Genomic DNA, 20155 nt, shown 5'->3' on the forward strand with positions numbered 1-20155 from the left:
GGAAGAGTTGGTTTGCTTTTTTTACTCCCAGACTCCTGCTGAGTTCCCAGGCTTTTACCACAAAAAAAAAAGACTTTCATGGATAAAACAGACTTAGGTGATCTCTGTTCTCAAAAGAAAAAAAACAAAAGTATCTTCTGAAGTTGACTCAGTAGGAAATAGCATAACCAAATATCTTCTACACCATGACCATTCTGCTAAATGTGTTCTCTAATAGTGCTTGCAACAGACTGTGACTCTGGCTCCAACTCTGAGATCTCTTACTTCATCCAGAGCACTGATTTTTCCATCACACGTCACGGGGTCATCAATTCTAATCAGAGGCTGAACTTTGAGCGGGCAAACCATATGTATGAGTTTGTGGTGATAGCTGTCGATAAAGGACATCCCCCTCGGACGGGGACGGCGTCGGTGCGGATTCGAATGGCCAATGTGAATGATGAGGCTCCTGTCTTCTCCCAGTCTGTGTAAGCCAGCTTTAAACACCTGCTTTGGTTTTTAAAGATGCTGTTCATATGCGTAACCTTAATAACACTTGGCTAAATGGTTACTTGTTTTGCGCAGCAATAAGTACCAGTGAAATCCAGGGATAATTTGTATGAATAAAGGCTTAGAAGTTGACCCTTCCTTTCTAGACTGTATCAAAAAAATACAGCAGTTGTGATACCAGCTCATTGACTTTATGGAGCAACTGTTTTATTTAGAGAGAACAGAATGAATACATGATTTAACTCTACAGGGAATAAATCTGACTGTGTCGATTTCTAGGTCTCAAAGTGATTGCCCATGCGTACATACGTAACAGATTAAGATGATAGTTAGCAAACATTAAAACTTAATTTTATTATCAGTGAATTGTTTTATAAGGCCCTGCTTGTTTCAAATGCCTTATTTCCTTTCCTGAATGAATACCTTTTTCAATGAGTTTAAACTGTGAACATGTTTTGAATACAAAACATAAATACATTTGTTTACAAAACTAAATACATATTTACATTACCTCTGTAGTATCTGATGCTTTCCATTAGTAGAAAGTGACATGAGAAGCACTGTGTGACAGATATTGGTCCTTTTTTTATCTTTAAGATATAAGTGATCCTGGTTTGCAGTGTAACGATGATCAAAGTCTTGTCTTAAACTGATTAAAGATTGCATGATTGCATGCCTAAAACTTAAAAAAAATTACATTCATAGTGAATTTACAGTTCTTGACTGATGGTTAATATGGTGCTGGTTATTCTGGTACTGAATGTGCTGCCATTGCTCCTTTATATGTATCAGTTACAGAACTTTCCTTTCGGAAGATGCGGGTCCCAGTACCTTAGTGGCTACTGTTCGGGCAAAGGACCCTGATGGAGATGGGCTGCTATATCTAATTACAGGAGGTAACGAGGAGGGCAACTTTGAACTGGATAGTCAGAAAGGTAAGGGAAGAGCTTTTAGAATGCAGTTACTTACTGTCTCATCTGTACTGACTCTGCTTCACCTGTGTGATGAAAATCATCAAAGCACCATAATAATATAATCTGCAAATAGGGATGCTTCATATCAGTGATAATTAGCTCTTTGATGTGATGGTCATTCTCCAAATAGAAGCCAAAATTTGGGGTCCCAATCCTACGACTGTGTGGTCTAAGATGACTGAATCCTGTGCTTTACAACCAAAATACAAACTGAACCAACGATATGGTGGCAGAGAAATGTGATGCTTACTTCATTTTGTGTGCTTGTTTACATAGTAAAATAAGATGACACTTTATGTTTCAAAATTTAGGTATCATTAGACTCCGCAGCAACCCACCTCCCAACCTGAAAGGGCCACAATACACACTGAACATCACCGCGATAGATGACAACGCCTCGGGGGGACCCACCCCTCTCAGCAGCTTTGCTGAGGTTATTGTAGGAGTTAATGACATTAATAACAACAAGCCTGTCTTCAGAGAGGTAAGGTGTCTCTCTGCAGCTATTCTTTTCCCATCCATAATTGGGGTTATAGACTCTTTTTGGCTTCTGGTGGTTGCTGGGGGGCTCAAAGGACTGTGTTTGCAGAGCAGAATGCATCTATAAGTGAACACACAGCTATTAATAGCTTTCTTCATACTTAAAGTATAAAGCTTTTTTTCTGTCCTCTCCCTTAGAGCTGGATTTCTTTGTGAGTATAAGTAATAGAAGTTATTTTCCTCTGAGTTCTTCTCTTGTGCTGGAAGAAATATTGACACTGTGCAACAAATTCCTGTGGCTCTGTGTAATGTATAGGGCTGGATGTTTGGGTGTGTTTTTAGTGTGCTTACTACAGCGACAGCACCTGGGTTCTGGAGAATCAGCCTCCAGGCACGTACGTGCTACAGGTAGAAGCCCATGATGCAGACCTCGGTGTCAACGGAGAGGTGAAGTATGGGCTCATGCACCAAGATGGAGCTTCCCTAGGCTTCAGCATTGACCCAGACACAGGTCAGTAGCTTTCAAGTTACTGAGATAAAATGAAAACGCTATTGAATTGTAATGAGAATGCCACTGTATGAGTGTGTCCATGTGGGCTCATGCTTTAACAGTGTAACTGCAGGGTTACCTATAGTAGCTTACAGAATAAGCAATGAAAAAAGTTAAGACTAGGGATAGCCATGAAAATACATTGAATTTAGATGACAGTGATTTAAATGACAAATTAAGTAGGGAAACAAACACCAGTACAATAAGAAGATAAAAACCTATTCTGTATCAGTTGTCCACCTGTTGGATCAAGTGTAGCTGTAAGAATGCAGAGCAGAAAGTGTGACTCTAACAGCTTGAGTTTATTCTTCCCTTCAGTGTGGCCTGACAGTTCTTTAAAATGGTTTATTTCTCATCTCATGCACAAATAGGAGGTCCAGGTGGTGCATATAGAGGCAAAACTCTCTTGCCAGAACAGGGCAGTGACAGACAGTCTTGATGCATTTCAGATGAAGGTGTTATAAAACTTGTTGATGTTTCTATAGTCAAAACAGTAAGGTGTGGTATTTGCATGTCCAAGACTGTACAGGAGACTGGAAGGACCAACAAAAGAGCAGCAGAATCCCGGTCTCTGGCATAGCAGAGACAGGTCTGGGAGTGGCCTCCAGCAAGCTGATTTAAAGTCTCCAAAACAGAAGAAAAGAGCTGAGACAGGGAGAGACCTGGTCAGTGGAGAGGAAAAGTTGTGTACTGGGAGAAAATTGTTCAATTTATTAACTGAGCTATGTGAGTCTACCCTATTTCAATCTGTTCGATGAAGCATCCTCCAGTTCCCATAGTAGAGATGAATTTGGTCACATCATTTGTGCCTTCTGTGGTGACTCTTTCCCAGAGAAATAATGAGCTGGTTTTGAAATATTAAGTTACTTGGACTGTCACTGGCATAAACCTAAGAGATGCCTCTCAATGAGGAGGAGAAAGCTGTTGAGTCCTGGTAGTGTGTGGCATGTGAGGAGAGACAGGGGAATTGGAGTTGGTCTTGTCCAAGACATGCATTGCAGGGTTGGTGTGGATTAAACTTGATGGTTGTGCTGCGTGCGGTCAGAGCTTCCTCTTGTGTGGGAGATGTGCTGCTCCATTTCTGCAAATTCAGTACCGAGGCTGTGACACGCAGGACAAGAGGTGTCTGTGTTCCCAGGGGTCATCACGACCACACAGAGTTTTGACCGGGAGCAGCAGAGGGAGTACACGCTGTCTGTCACTGCCACCGACCAGGCACAGGAACCACTGATCGGTGTGTGTCAGGTCACCGTCCTCATTGCTGACGTCAACGACAACGATCCCAAGTTTGAGAACAGTCGCTATCAGTGTGAGTGTTTAACCACTTGTCTCAGTACCACAACGTGAGCCTGGTTAGTAGTTCCGTATAAAAATGGTCAGTTTAGGTGACCAGTCTTCCTTTTCCGCTAAGCCAGTTACCTCTTAAGCGATTATCGGTAGAAATATGCAGAACCGATCACTGTCCTTGTGGCATATTCATTGCAATACTCTTAAAAATACTGACAGTATTCACTCCTACAAATTAGGCAGATGTGATTCCTTTCCTTTGTGACTTTTCATTGCCTAGTTTTTCTGCACACTGAATTTTTATTTGATGCCCCAAAACAAAACACAGCATCCTAGCTGAGAAGTCATCAGCCCCAGCTAGAAGAGCAATTGTCATCTGTGTCTCTGGAACACAGGACCTTCATTTGAAGAGGCTGGAGTGCTCTTTATCTCTTGTCAGCCCGAAATCATTGGCTTCTAGCCTGCAACTGACTGGGAGCCCTGATGCCTCCTGTAATTGCACTGCTGAGATGCCTTTGCCCATTTGCCCTGGTGCCATTCCCCACATGATGTGCTTTTCATCAGTCTTTCCTTTAATTTTACTTGATGCTTCTCCAGTAAAAAATCCTGCACTTCACTACACGGGGACTCTCTACACTTGATGTCACCTACAAGTGACAAGTGTACTCCCTAGTTGCTGGATGAGGATCAGCCCTTCCTTGCATAATTGCCTCACCAAGAATGTGACAACTCCCATTTGGAGATGTTCTGCCACTTCTATGGAAAAGTCAAATAGTGACCAGTGACTTATTAAAATGAATATGGCTCATAAATAAGTCATCTTTAGCATCACAGAGGCCAGCAGGATTCAAAAAGAGGTTGGATGGTTATATGGCAGGATTTTAACAAGGAGAAATGACCTGCTAGGAAATAGTCGAAGAATACATCTACGCTTTGGAGTTAGGCACAAGGATGGAAAGAAAGTTGTGTTGCACCTTTTAGAGTATCTTATAGTGACTAACTCCAAGTGCCACATTGGTTAAAATACGCAGATTAGGAATAGGCATTTCTGCATTTCTACCAGGATTTTCTGCAAACCTGGCCAAAGCAGCACTGAGAAACCAGGTGGGAGTGATCTCACTGGAGAGAAATATTTTCAGACAGAGCAGAGAAGTCCTTGAGGTAAAGGTAACGTTTGTGCAAAGGTGAACTTTTCTACTCTACCTTCAAACATGTGTTTCAGGTGAAATTTCCCAGGATTGTTTTTTTTCAGAAGTGGTGAAGCCAAGAGGTTGCATTTGGTAATCATGGCGACTTTGGCACTTCTGAGGAACAGGCAGACTTTTTTATTGTTTTAATGAGCACAGGGAACCACCAAAGGTCCTAAAGCAAAGGCAGCCCTTTGGGATGGGGAAACTACAGATAATGAGGTCACTTTATGCATAGTGCTTTTCCATCATCTATACATAGGTAATCAATGTTTGTACGTCACAGAATTAAAAATAGCTTTTTCTCTAACAAGATCATATGCCATTAGTCATAGGTTTCTGTTCTTCCTGGAAACTGCTCTTTCTTTATTGCTCTGCATTAGGATGTTGGTCAAATAATCTTATCATCTGCCTGCAAAACAGACATTAAAGAAATGCTTATCTTGGTGCAGTAGGGATGGTATAGTAAGTCAGTTATGCCAGCAGCAAGCAGAAGTACATGAAATGAGAAAGTAGGGCCCTTCCAAGTTGTTTTGTATATTTTCTTACCATGCGATTTCACAGGATTTGACTCTAAAAGCATAAGTTTAAACATTAAAAGGATATTTCACAGTGTTTATTAGAAAAAAAAAATCTATTTTCATTAATCTATTTTAGTGCAAGTGAATCTCTTTTGAGAGTAGCTTTAGCTGTTACTGACATACCAGGGACATGAATCGTAGACCAATTAAATATCCTGGGGGATGATGGAAGCTAATTAAAGTTCAAATATGTGTTCACGGAGCAAGTGGTTGTGGTGGTTTAAGGTTTTACTGTCCCACTGCCACAGACTGTATATATTAAAACATAAAATATGGCCACCCCACTCTATAAATAGCATGCAAATCTGATTGTGTCATCTAAAAATTGCTAAAGGAGCCACATACAAGGGAGATCAATGATATCGAACACTTTCTGAACAAGAAGTGATTAACTAGACTGACATGGTTGTCTAAACCCAACTGCAACAGCCTTCCCACTGCCACGGCTGTTTCAACACACTGAGCTGATGGAGCCTTAGTGCATGGAAATGGCTCAAAAACTCCATCAGGCAAGCACCCGTACCTACTTGGAGGAGGAATTGGGACTGGATGGCTGAGGATGGGGGGAAGAGCAGTACCAAAGTCAGATCAGAGCAATCTAAAGACTGGGGTACGGAAAAGATGCAACAAGCAGTGCTGTGATAGCTTTGTATGAAACAATTCCTCTCAGACAGGAGGGGAGTAAGAAATGACTGTTCATGGTTTCCCATCATTTTGTTGATGTCCCTGCCAGGAATCAGGCTTTTGAAAGACAAAATGGATTACTTTTCTATGCAATGGGTACTTCATCTCTGCGACTCTTTGCCACCAGATTTTTAGATGATATTTATAAAAGCAGGTTCAAAGAGGGACTGGTCTGTCTATAACTATGGACACAAAGGCACACCCTCTGTTTCAGGTGGCTTGGTGGGAACAGGGAGTGAGACCTAAGGAAAGGGATATGTATGAAAAGGAAAGACATGGACCTGTTAGAGAGGATCCAGAGGAGGGCACAAAAATGACCAGAGTGCTGGAACTCCTCTTCTGTGAGGACAAGTTGAGAGAGTTGGGGTTGTTCAGCCTGGAGAAGAGAAGGCTCTGGGGAGGCCTAATTGTGGCCTTTTAGTACTTAAAAGGGGCCTACAAGAAAGACGGAGACAGACTTTTTAGCAGGGCCTGTTATGGGAAGACAGGGGGTAATGGTTTTAAATTAAAAGAGAGGAGGTTCAGAATGCACATGAGGAAGAAATTTTTTACCATGAGGGTGGTGAAACACTGGCACAGGTTGCCCAGAGAGACGGTAGATGCCCCATCCCTGGAAACATTCAGGACCAGGCTGGATGGGGCTCTGAGCAACCTGGTCTAGTTGAAGATGTCCCTACTCATTGCGGGGGGCTGGACTAGATGACCTTTGAATATCCCTTCCAACCCAAACTATTCTGTGATTCTATGAAGTGCTCATTGCCCTTGCCCTGGGCAGCTTCTCCAAAACACTGGGGTGTTTGGGGGAACTTCACTTTGACCTGAGTCTTCATGCTTTGCGATTACCTACTGCCTCCTGCTGGCGATGCTGCCGCTGCTCACATTCAGGATTAATTCAATTCACAAGAAGTTCCTTTTGGTGACAGCCTGCTTTTATCAGCAGCTGAGCCCAGCAACCTGGGCTGTGATCTAAGCAGCAGACGGGTGGCTTTGGGGTTTGCCAGCACTGCTATGAAGAGGCACAAGTGCTGGAAACGGCATCATCACTAAACCTGCTTCACCAGCATCTGACTTAACAACCAACATGTCAGGGGAAAGGGAAGGGGAAGCTGAGAGAAGGCTGTAGACACTTAATGACAGTACTTATAACCTGCCTCATTGCAGAAACATTTGATCTCATGTGACGGGGACTATGAGGTCTTACAGTAGTATTTCTTTTATGTACAGCCTGGTAAAACAGAGCAAGACCTGCTGACAATACCTTTGTCTCTTCAAAGACTTCCTCAGCGAAGACACTCCAGTGGGGACAAGTTTCCTCCGTGTTGCAGCTCATGACAGTGACCAAGGCACGAATGCTGCCATCACGTACTCTATGTTGGAGCATCAGCTGGAATACTTCCAGATCAACCCCAGCACAGGCTGGGTATATGTGAACCACCCGCTGTCCCAGGTAAAGTAACTGTGCTTGGAACAGCACAACCTCTCACCCCTCAAATCCACTGCAAAGGGTTAATTGCAATTTCTTGATTTCTACAAAATGGTTTGCAAATATCCTTGATCTTCTTCATTTCACAGACAACACGCATTAGTCGCTATATCATAGTGACAGATGGAGGGAACAGAAGCAGCAGTGTGGAGCTGACGGTAACTGTCACTAATGCTCTCAGCCAGCCGCCTCAGTGGGAGCAGAGCAGATACTGGGTAACCATCCCCGAAAACACCATTCGTGACACCAAAATAGTGGTATGTTACTTCCCTCCTTCTTCGTTTCAACTTCTTCCTCTGTTGTGCTCTGTCTCCATGTTAAGAGTGCGTGGATGCTCCCTCTGCAACCTTACTGCCTTGTGCTGTTTCCTTGTCAGCCTTCACCGCTGTGTATCCTATCCTGTTAGTGTCTGAGGAGTACTATTTGCTGAACAGGCTGGCATTTCAGCTGGCAGCAATTTTCACAGTGACCAACAGCCCTCAGGGTGTGTTCCTGCAGGCAGCAGCTTTAAATGAGAAGCAAGACCCATGTCCAGTTCTTTTTTAACCTGTACGGAATTATTCTTTAAGGATAGTCTCTTCTATAAATTGCCAGATAATTCCTGCCTTCCTCCTCCTGCATGTAATATCCAAGCACTTGCAAACAATTTAGATTGTGTCTGTATCTTGCCTGGTAAAATGAACCACTCAGTAGAGAAACAGTCTCCTTTTGGCTTGCTTTGATTTTGGAAGGAGGAGGGAGGAGGGATGGAGTTTTTGCTTGACGTATTTACAGGCAGGTAAATTTACTGCTGATTGAAGACCTGCAGCAAACCTAAATGTTGTAAAATGAAAATCAGCTCTGTAAACTGTTTCTCTTCTGTCTGTTATCCAAGTCATACAGGCGTGTATGTTCTTGAAGAACATATATGCATGTATGTTCTTGCCATCAAGCTGCACATTTAACACTTACAATACCATGCTTCATGAACATATGTCATGGTTCTTTTCTTCTTCAGACCATCAAAGCCACATCCCCACTTGGTGATCCCAGGGTTACGTATAACCTGGAGGAGGGTCAAGTTCCAGAGACTAACATGCCAGTTCGTTTCTATCTGAAGCCAAACAGAGCTGATGGATCTGCTTCTCTTCTAGTCGCTGAACCACTTGACTTCGAGACAACTAAGTTTTTCACCCTGACAGTCCGGGCACAAAACGTAGCAATGACCCCTTTAGCATCCTTTACCACTGTTTGTGTGAATGTAACAGGTAAGCTCTGCTGCTGTTAGAACAGCTCATTCAGAACAAGAGTGTTTTTATTTACTTATTTAGTCACATCACAAATTAAAGTACCACCAGTGACAAGCTACCTAAGAATGCTTTGTATGTTTCTATACTGTAGAAGGAAGTTGGTGCCATCATTGGGAAGGTCTGTCTGAGACAATTTCTGTGTGCAACTATAAAATGTGAAAATGTGATAACGCAAAAATGGGCTGTGTGAATATTTACACAACACTAGTGCCTGCTTCTATAAGTGTAATTGCAAAGGTTTTCTTTTGATAGGAGTGAGAATCTAGTAAGTGTCCCCAACCTATTGAAAGGAGACAAGTATTACTAGAAATGTTTTGTGCTATAGAAAGAGAAACAGCTCATATAGATACCAAACAGAAGCCAAATCTGTTTAGAGGTGGTTGTTGCATTCAGAATTTTCTATTCAACATCGAGGTTAGAACTGTAGAAATGAAAATGCAAGGGTCCTGACAATAGGTACAGTCTTCAAAGATTTGATCCAACCCTCCTATAGTGGGATCTTTTTGTAAGGCTCTACTATAGATACACATGAAACTATACACCTGATTTTAATCCCTGCTTTTTGAAGCAGTAATGGAGTTCTTTTTCATATACAGACATTTAGATTAAAACATGAATAAGTGAAGTCTCCAGCAAAAACATTTGTCTCACTCACCACCATGGAAATGAGAGGCCTAAGTCATGATTTGAATGGGAATCCAGCTTCCCTGCTTCACTTTATCACAGCGTTGTCCTGACTTCCAGGCAAAAACCCTTCAGGTTTGTAGAGCAAGAGTGCTTCAAGTCAGGGTCTGAGCCTCACTGTAGGTTATGGACCCCATCCCAAATTTTTTTCCTATAGTGCTGTTACTGTTGTCAGAATTTGGCAGAAATTTCATTTTGTTCACCAGCAGAAATATTTTTTCAATAACTCAGTATTTCATAGGAAAAAGGTTTTACACACACGTATCCATTAGTGAGAGAAAAAAGTGAGTTAAACACCTTTAAGAGCGAAATAACCACCAGAAAGTTTCGTATGCACAAGCACACAGAAAAGTAAGTCTTTTATAGCATCTTGTTTTCCTTACATTGCTCAGTGAATTTGTTGAAATTTATCTCTAACAAGACATATTCTCTTTTATAAAATATGAAGGGAAAAAAACCCCAAACTCTTAGAAGTTTTCACAGATGATTATGCATATGAGAGAAAGAAAAATGGGATTTACAGGAGCCCACACCGACAACTTAAATTAAAAAAAACAAAAGTAATTTAAGACACTGGTTGTGCAAATAGTTGTGTGTCAGAATCAATGGAGTCATGTGGCAGTAGCAGAACTAAATGTGTACTTAAGAGTTTTTAGAATGAGATATTAAGAATTTTGTTTGCACTTCCTAAAGACAGATAGATCTGAGGAACTGTGGTTATGGCTCCTCTGTTTTGGCACTGTGCCACAACAGAGGAAAATGACTTTCTTAAAATAGGAAAATGATTTTTTAAAAATGTGGCTGTTAAACTGCGGAAAGTGCAAAAAGATGTAGGGGAGTATGCAGCATTTCTGAGTTTATTCATATCACAGACAAAGAGGGACACCAGACTGATTTGTCATGGGTTGAGCAGGAGGACATGGTTCCAGAGCAGTTTAAACAGATCCGAGTCGGTGCTGCCACAGTTCTCCTGCCGTTCCCTTGTGCCCGCCTGCTCCTGCACAGCAGTTTTAGGGAGAAAATGTGTCAGAAACTGGTTCTTCAAAACACTGGACATACCTTTTCCAGTTTAGCTCTCTGCAGAGGTCAGGCAAGGAAGACAAGCAGGACCAGCACTGATGTAAGCTTAACTTGGCTGTTTGTTGTGCCTCATCCGACCTGCCTGCAGATGGCCACCACTGGGGCAGTCCTTCCTTTCCTTCACCGTGTCCCTTGTGTTGGGTCTGGCGATATGCAGCTACAGAGAGTGTCAGATCAGTTAGCCCCGTTGTCTCCAGAAAGTCAGTCTTCTCTGTGAGCAACAAAATGAGCACTGTTGACACGGGGCTGTGTGATCTGGCTCATGAGAAGGGGGTCGCGTGGCTCAGAGCAGGATGGCAAGAGTGGGAAGATCAGCATGGTTCCTTTGGACATCAGCCAGGAGTTAGATGAGAGCACCTAATGTGAAACTGCATCCTACGTAATCATTAGGTCCTACAGCCTAATATAACTGTGGCGGTGCTGCCCTGCAGAGGCCAGGAAAGGCTGTTTTACACGCAGTCTTTGTCAACTCTATAGATTCAGCAATTTTAATTTCCATTGTATGTTAATCAGCCCTTAATTAAAATGCTGAAATTAACTACTGCTGTAGATGAGCAGCTCTTTATAGTCTGTGGATGAAAGGCTTCCTGGTCCTGGCATTCACTGAATTACTAAAAGAAGATTGCCAGTCAAATCATTAGCTAGTATCTTAGCTGAGGTTAGGCAAATGTCTCCCAGAAACTGCTGAATGTCTATAAAATGCCTCCTGACAGCTGACTCAAAGCAAGATTGCTTCTTACTATGAACAATGCAACTTGTTTCTGCAAGCAAAATTACGACTATGGAAAAAAATACAGTAAAAGAAAGTCTTCAAACATTTTCTCACCATGGTTCCCCTCACCTCTTTTTTCAGATGTCAATGATAATGTTCCATTCTTCGTGTCTTCTAACTATGAGGTGTCAGTGCCAGAAGGAGCTGATGTTGGCACTTCTGTGGTTCAGGTGTTAGCTACGGACTTGGATTCTGGCCTTCATGGACAGGTTTGACCTTGCATTCAGTTCTTTTCCTCCAAATAGGCAAGTTTTAGTACTGCAATTAGTGAGAGTGCACAGACAGAAGTGACAGGGTAATGAGACACGAACACTTGTTATAGCACTTGTCAAGCATTTGCCTAGCATATGGCTGAAGTGCATAATATGGGATGCAGGCAGTAAAGATGCTGTTCATGATCTTGGGATCCTGCATTACAGCAGCTCATCCCGATCCAGCAACTATGACCAAGCCCTCCTGCATGATTCTCAGAGTAGCTCCCATGGCAAGTGGAGGTGACTGCAGAATGTGTTTCCAAACTCTTGCCTCTTCAGTTCATTGTTTAATTGACCATCAATTATTATGGTCAGTGAAATACGGTTGTTTAAATATGGTCAATTAAATAACATTTCATTTCACCATCACTGGTCAAAGGGTTGGTCAAACCAACGTATGACTGTCATTGTCATAATAACCCAACCCTTGGAAAATGCAGTGTTATGAAGGAAACTGCATATTTTCTGTGCATTTTCCTGAGCCTTTTCCAAAAATCCTACTAGCTTTTCTGGGAGAGAACTCTGGCTAGTAGAGGTTTGCTGTTCTGAAACTTTCATTTTGCACCTTCTGAAGAACAACCTGTGTGGTAGCAATGCATGGTGGTGCGCTGGGCATGACTTGGGGGTGGGGGTGAAAATGTTTTTTTCAGAGGAGGAAGCCAAATCTTTGTTAAAGGGAAGAGTTTGAATAGCTTTCATCAGTGGAGGTTTTCATTTGTTCAGTCCTGTTGAACCAGACCCAAACTCTCAGCCCTGTTTTTTTTGAGATCAGAAGCACAATGGGTTGCTAGAAGCTGAGACACCAGGGAAGGTGTCATTCCATGCATTCTCTGTCCTTCTGTTATTCATGTTCTTTCTTAATTGCTCCTACTGGCCACTGTTGGAGTTTAGATACTGGGCTTCATGGGCTTTGATATGATTGGTACAGCTGTTATGTTTGAAAATTCTGGGGGGTTTTAATTTCAAAATGAGCAAAAGACTACAAAAAATTCTATCAAGATGAACTGTCTTTCCTTAGAGTCTTGCTAGTTTGCTGACAGCCCCGGGAGGCTACTAGGGAAGGGGGAGCTCACAACATTTGAACGTGCAAATGGAAGTGGAAAACACACCCTCTCTTAACTATTTCATTTTTAGGTTCACTACTTAATATTGAAAGATGCAAGTGGGGATTACCAGTTCTTCACTATTGAGCCTGAGACAGGAGTTATTTCCACCCATGCATCTTTTGACAGAGAGAAAAGAGCCTCTTACTTGATTGAAGTTCAGTCTCAGGACTCTTCAGAATCTGCTAGACCTGGTGTTCATGGGCATCCCAACACAGGTAAAACAAATGAGGAATTATATACTGGGTAAAATATAATAGGGGTTGGGTTCCTTAACTTTTCTGGAATTGAGGGGAATGTGAGCTGTCTGGAATTGAACAAGGTGTTCTACCTCTGCCATTTCTAGTCTGCCTATTCCTCTTGCACCTCCTTAGACACAGCCTACGTAAGGATTTTTGTCAGTGATGTGAATGACAATGCTCCAGCATTTCCTCGGTCAGTGTATGAGGTCAGCATAGATGAGGACAGGGATGTTGGGAGTCCTGTTGTGACAGCAACAGCACATGATGAAGATGAAGGTGAGTAAGCCTGCCCTGCACATCTTTAATTCTTCTTAGTATTACTCTGTATTGTGTATAGGGCTACTTCCTTCATGGCAAACAAATCTTTGTATTCAAGAAATGATTAAGCATTTGTGAAAGTGAGGAGACAAGTACGGGGCACATGGCAGCGTTTTCTTCTATTAGGTGCTTAGGTTTGCAGTGCAAAGCTTAAGCTAGCTGGCAATCTCTTTGGGGCAGAATGAAATCACCTGGAATCACAACCCTGCTGTAACTTCACTAGAGGTAACACAAAAACTCAGTCCTGAGCACGTGCTTGATTTGTGCTGACTCCCGGGCTTTACAGAGCTGCCTGTGAGCCAGTTTTATTTATTGCTATTGCAAGGAAATCAAACCTGTGTGCTTTTTCTTAAATTAAGGAGTTGAATCTGCTTGTGGAATAATTTGTTGAACAGTAGAAAATGTGGCATGACATGGCCAGAAGTGAAGTCAAGGAGAAGGCAAGAATAAGGCAGGCCAAAAAAGGGGAAAGCTAGACCTTTTGGGACTCACAGTGTTACCTCAGCTCTGATGGTGTGAAACTTTTCCTATGGTGTGGTGAGGCCAGACGTGCTGAGCCAGTCCAACAGCATGCACCAGTCAGTCCTCAGCTTTGCTTCTGCTGGGGCCTTTTTGCTCCTTTCTTGAGTTGGTCCAGCTCAACTTGCTGGAGGAAAACAAACTCATTGGTAGAAAGGAAAGCAAGCTGGTGGGTTGGTGACAGAGTCCAAATGAGCACCAGAGGAGCATGTTGCTGAGAGCAGGTGGGAGTTGACCATTCCTTTTGGTGGCTGTGCTCTAATGCCAGTGCCTCTTGGTGCCCATAATGGAGAAGAGGTCTTTTAAACTCAGCTGCTGCACTTGAGAGGATTTGGCAAAAGCAGCTAGGAAGTGATGCTGAAAGACAGGCTGCAAAGGCAGAAAAGCCCTTCCGAGCACAGCCTTTTCAGTTTCTTGCTATCCATGTTGCTCTAGTCTCCTCATCCGCAGATGACTCACAACTTAAAATGCTCAATATTCTTTCTACTACTAGCTATCACCTATTTTATTTGGGAAATGACTTTTTGTCCTGAAATGCAATGTCATGGGTTTTTTTTTTCCTTTTCAAATAAGTAAACATGAAGCACCAAACATTTTTTGTTAATTCCTAAATGTTTTGCAACAGTCAAACAACAGCTCTTATGCAGGTGAAATGTTCTTCTAGAGATTAATTCTTGCACAAAAAGAGGACTTCTGTTGTATTTTAGCACCATCCAGTGGTTAAAAAAAAAACAACAATCAAGGAACGTTGGCATTTTAAATGTGAGGTTTAGGAAACATTAAGAAAAAATAGCTTCTAGTATTTTAATAGGGTGTTATTTTTTTATTATTGGCAAATGAATGTACGATAAATTAGAGGCACATAATTCCTTCATTATCAATAAACACGTGCTTGTCTGTGACTGAGAATTATGTTTGTGAATACAAGTGCAGACCTAACTCCCTACTACCCTACACAACCCCTTCAAATTACATACATGGATCATGCTGTTTGTGGCTCTGTCTGTGTTTTATCTCCCACACACACTTTATCAGTCTGGGCAAATAAGGTTTCTCTTGGATACTTGTCCGCTGTGCATGGCTGCATTGAGCATTCAGAGAGTGGACAGGCAGTGGTCATTTGCTTTCTCTTCTAGGTGCAAATGCCAAACTAAGGTATCAGATCACATCAGGAAATCTGAAAGGAGTTTTTGATGTGGAACCTGAGGTTGGAACTGTCTTCATCACTCAGCCTCTGGATTATGAACAAGAACAACGTTATGAGCTTCGGCTTGTAGCTTCTGATGGAAAATGGGAAAACCACACTCTTATCATCATCAATGTCATCAATAAGAATGACGAAGCACCAGTCTTCCTGCAGAACGAGTATCAGGGCAGTGTCTTGGAGGAGCTCACAGATCTGCCTGTATTTGTACTAAAGGTAAAGTAGTTTGCACAAAGCAGGGTAAAACCTGACTTTTTATTCAGCTCAATCCCTTCCATTCCTACTAATCCAAAGAAATAGTTCTGTCAGGATGGGTGAGCCCTGGTATTAGCATTTAGCTAGCAACTTTCTGTAAAAGAGATGATAAAGAGGGCCTCTTTGAATTTCTGTGACGGACTTGGTCCCTTGACCAGCATAAATGTTGAAAAATGTGATGGCTTTCCTTTACAAAGCAGAGTTAGCATGTTTTGTATAACTGTATAAGCATATAGCGTGGTTGGCACGTGTACCTCATGCATTTAAGTCACAAACACTTTGGCTGCATTTATACTACCAAACAAACATTACTAAGGGTTGTTCTTTGACTCTGGAACTCAATCATCTTCATTCTGTTGTGAGAGCAGTTCCTGGCATGGGTGCTGCTGGGCTGACCCAACGAGTCTCCCAAACAATCCCTGGGTGCAGATCAGGAGCCGGGAGTTCTCCCTGGCCTGAGCTGATAGTCAGCTGGGATACAAGGCCACCCCGCTCTCTCAGCCTTCTGTGTACTCAGAGAGGAACAGCCCTTACTTGCCTTTGTATTCCAGCTCTGAAGAGTTTCTTAAAAAACATTTGCTCAGTAGATCTGTTAAAACTTCTACATGGTTCTTCCTGTAGTTATTTCCTCTACACTGTGAAGCAGAATATATTGGTCTGTCTAAACATGATCTTTTTGTTTCTCTAGGCTGTGCATGATCTTTATGGAAAGAGTACTTGACCTGAGTCACTCAAAACAACAGATGTTTGCTGTTAAAATGCATGCTATTTATTTAGTCTCCACAATACCAACTGCCATCAATAAAATAATAGTGATTTCCCCTTTTCTTTTACATAAACACTTACCTGCTGTGGCTTGTTCCAGGTTTCTGCAACAGACCCCGACCAAGCGGCTGATCAAAATGCCATTAACTATTCATTGCACGGACAGGGGGCCAGTAGTGAATTCAGCATCAATGAGAACACAGGTGAGATCAGCGCAAATAAAAGGCTAGACCGTGAGAAGCGATCAACATGGCGCTTTCTTGTTCTTGCAACGGATGAGAGAGGAGAGGGACTGACTGGCTTTGCAGATGTGATCATAGAAGTGAGGGATGTGAATGACAATGCACCCCTTTTCCTCTGTGTGCTCGATGGCTGTTTCATGGGCCACATTGCTGAGGATTCTCCAGCAGACACTTCTGTCATCGAAATGACAGCAGTGGACCTCGATGACCCAAAGGCTGGTACGAATGCTGTACTAACATACAGTATCATTCAGAATGTCCAAAATGAAATTAATCTGAACTTGTTCTCAATCGACTCTGTTAGCGGCACCATCTATACAGTGCTCGGGTCCCTGGATCGGGAGAAGGAGGACAAGTATCTGGTAGTGGTTGAGGCCAGAGATGGAGGAGGGCTAACTGGGACAGGCACTGCCACTATTTTGGTGACTGATGTAAATGACCATGCCCCAGTCTTCCTGCAAAGGATCTATACGGCATTTGTCTCTGAGAATGCAAGTATTAACACAGAGGTGGCAGTGGTGTCTGTTGTGGACAGAGATGAGGGAGAAAATGCCATGGTGACGTTCAGCATCCTTGATGGGGACAACGACCGCAAGTTCTCCATAGAGACAGATGAAGTCAACAACCGTGGGTTTATCCGGCTACGAAAGCGGATTGACTTTGAGAAACCCCATGAAAGGGTGTTCAATTTGACTGTGAAAGCAGAGGACATGGATTTCTTCAGCATCACTCACTGCGTAATCTATGTGGAGGACTCCAATGACCATGCTCCCGTCTTCTACCCCCAGTCCTACGAAGTGGCTGCACTGGTAGAAGATGCACCAGTTGGCACCAAAGTTGTTCAGGTTTCTGCTGTTGATTTGGATTCTGGTCTGAATGGAAGGTTTTCTTTCCACCTGCTAAACAAATCTGACCCAGGTGGCCAGTTCTCTGTGGCTAGTGATGGGTGGGTGGTAGTTGCAGGACTGCTGGATCATGAGACAGTGGCACAGTACCAGCTCATTGTCATTGCCACTGATATGGGACAGCCCCCTTTGACTGGCAGTGCCACTGTTTTAGTGTCTCTGCAGGACATAAATGACAATGGGCCAGAGTTTGAGGCTCATTATAATCCAGTGGTCTGGGAAAACACAGCTTCTCCACAGGTCGTCCAAATGAACGAGACCTCTGCGTTGCTGTACGCTAAGGACCGAGACACTGCTGCTAATGGCGCACCTTTCTCCTTTCACCTTCTTGGTGATTTTGATAGTCTGACTAACTTCAACTTGCAGGACTTCCAGAATGGAAGTGCTTTGCTCACAGCACTGCGTACCTTTGACAGGGAAGAGCACAAAGTGTTCTACTTGCCCATCCTGATCACGGACAGCGGGATCCCACCAATGAGCTCCACCAACACGCTGACCGTGAATATTGGGGACCAAAATGACCATCCGCATTCTGCTGGCTACATGGAATGTCTCATTTACAGCTATGATGGTAAATCACTCCCTGATGCTTGCTTCCAAGTGTAACAGTAAGATCAAAGGAGCAGCAGCGAGATTCACAAAAGGACTCTGTCCTGTTCCACATAGGCTAAGATCTTAGTAAAGGTTCTGCTGAAGTTTGCTTAAGCCCCACCAGAGAGCAGTAGGTGTGTGGGGCACAGAATTCTAGGCCACTTGATTTGTGGAAGAAACTGAGCCAGCCTTGAAGGAAGAGCAAACCTGTCTGGTATTCTATGCATGCTTCTGTCAAACTTGAGTAATGGTCTTGTTTTCAGATGCAGTTTTCAAGCAGGATTAACTTTCCAGGGGGAAAAAAATTAACAATTAACTTAAGCTGAATTAATGTGTAAACTGCCTGAGACATTCATATAAGCCTTCAGCTGACAAATGCTCTTACAGGGGAATTTTCTGTGAATGTTGGCTGCAGGCAGTGCGAGAGAAGCCACCTTTCCCTTCTCGCTTTGGCAATTAGGTAGCAGTTCTCTTGTGATCCAGGGTCCCCACATAATAAGCCCAACAACAAAATAAACCACACAGGTAAGAAGATTTTTAGATGTTTGCACACATAGGCTCAGGACATTCCTTCCTCTTCTACTCTGCTGTGTATCCTATGGTTTGACACATGTTAAATAGGTTGTCTATTGTGGGCACACTATGAACCGCTTCTGTGTAGATGCTGTTGACCTGTACTGAAATGTTGTTACGCCTGTTGTGTGCCCACTCTCAATTTCAGCTTATTGTAAAGTTGAAACCAAGTCCGACTGCTATTTGCTGAGATGCTCTGCTTGTAGCCTAAGTACCAAATATTTTCATTAAGCTTTAGTTCCCTTTTAGTTGCCTCTTTAAAGGTTAAACTCATCTGTACTGTCAGTTTCTGGGAGGGACAAATCAAGTCTTCAGATCTTTGGTTATTTAAAATATTAGGGAGAGACAGAATCAGAAGACTACTATTGTGGTGTGTGTTATATTCATATAATGTGCGAGTCAAACATCAGGGCAACCTGTACACTGTCTCCTGCAAAATATCCAATGAATGTTGCCACAGTTGCAGGAGAGGTATACTTTTATCTCCTTTTTGCATGTAGTCCCTCAGTTGTCAGGGTTTGTGCTGTTCCCTTTCACAAGGTGAAGTCCTACATTTTTTCTTTCTTCTTTGTATATCCTTGATTCTTTACTTACTATATATACGAATGCAGATACCTGTGGATCTTTGCTTCAGAAATAGTTTTTATAGAACAAAACAAAAAAAAACTAATTTGTGAACCTTGCTGAGAGGAGACAAAACCAGCAGAACACATGCTGCTTTTCATCTCCCCACAAAGTATCGCCATCTACTCAAAATAAGCCTGGTTACTCTATTTTGGACATCCTTTCTATCTTGCTGTGATTTCCTCCAAATTGCTACTGGTTTTTGCCCTTTATAGCCTAGTCAGCAGTTTGTTGTTTATCCTGCCAGACCCCAATCCCTGTCTAAACCACTCTGTAAGTTTGTTGGATACTGCAGCCAAAATAGTGAAAATGAGCAATTCTGATGTTGTTTCTGAATATCTGTTGGATCTTTCCTCAGCGGTGGCTTGTCTTTTTTCTTTCTTGATTGCTTTTAATTGCAGCCACCTGATGAATTGAATCTATGTGGCCACATAGCAAATATGCAGGACATGATGTGGTATTTGCAAACTGATGCATGTCTTCTCTAGGCAATCATCACAACTGTTTTTGTAGGGGTTTTAGACTTAAGACAAATGAGAAAAACTTGAATGGCCAACCTGTTAGTGTATGTGTGAGAGATCCCACTGTGGCACTTACATGCTATGTTGGTTTAGGTATTCTCCCCATGACTGTACTGGGCCAGGTCAGCGCCCCTGATGATGACGACTGGGATCGCAAAATCTACCAATTTGAAGGGAAAACATCAAGGTATTTGGAGAGAAAAATGGGAGTTGGGTGAAATGTATGGAAAACGTGCCCACACACACACAAAACCACAAAAAGTATTTAAACTGCCTTTTTTTGAAAACAAGTGTGCAAAAGCATTTTGTTGGTTAGACACTTGCATGTAGCTCTCCAAAAGCTCCTCTGAGTGTGAGGCCGCGGTAAATAATGCTGCACAGCAAATGGGTCTGCTTCCCGTTGTCTGATGGGCTAGAATACCATTCAAAATTCCTGTTCACAGTTGTACCCATAATCAGTATCAGTGAGCCAGCGCAGAAAAAAATACCCGCTAACTTC

General features: G+C 42.6%; 1 protein-coding gene across 1 annotated transcript in view; it reads left to right on the forward strand.

The window, feature by feature from the left end:
• The window catches only part of LOC102095246 (neural-cadherin), a 53332-nt gene that overhangs the window by 17358 nt on the left and 15819 nt on the right, over positions 1 to 20155 (forward strand). Inside the window, exons 6-19 of the mRNA XM_065054010.1 lie at positions 218 to 467; positions 1282 to 1424; positions 1775 to 1947; positions 2286 to 2454; positions 3632 to 3802; positions 7507 to 7679; positions 7805 to 7972; positions 8713 to 8962; positions 11622 to 11749; positions 12929 to 13115; positions 13272 to 13415; positions 15113 to 15396; positions 16301 to 17918; positions 19750 to 19843. Of these exons, the coding sequence (XP_064910082.1) occupies positions 218 to 467; positions 1282 to 1424; positions 1775 to 1947; positions 2286 to 2454; positions 3632 to 3802; positions 7507 to 7679; positions 7805 to 7972; positions 8713 to 8962; positions 11622 to 11749; positions 12929 to 13115; positions 13272 to 13415; positions 15113 to 15396; positions 16301 to 17918; positions 19750 to 19843 (3952 nt within the window). The remainder of the gene's footprint in view (positions 1 to 217; positions 468 to 1281; positions 1425 to 1774; positions 1948 to 2285; positions 2455 to 3631; positions 3803 to 7506; positions 7680 to 7804; positions 7973 to 8712; positions 8963 to 11621; positions 11750 to 12928; positions 13116 to 13271; positions 13416 to 15112; positions 15397 to 16300; positions 17919 to 19749; positions 19844 to 20155) is intronic.

This window comes from Columba livia, chromosome 2 (genome assembly GCF_036013475.1).
Source record: "Columba livia isolate bColLiv1 breed racing homer chromosome 2, bColLiv1.pat.W.v2, whole genome shotgun sequence".
NCBI classification, from domain to species: Eukaryota; Metazoa; Chordata; class Aves; order Columbiformes; family Columbidae; genus Columba; species Columba livia.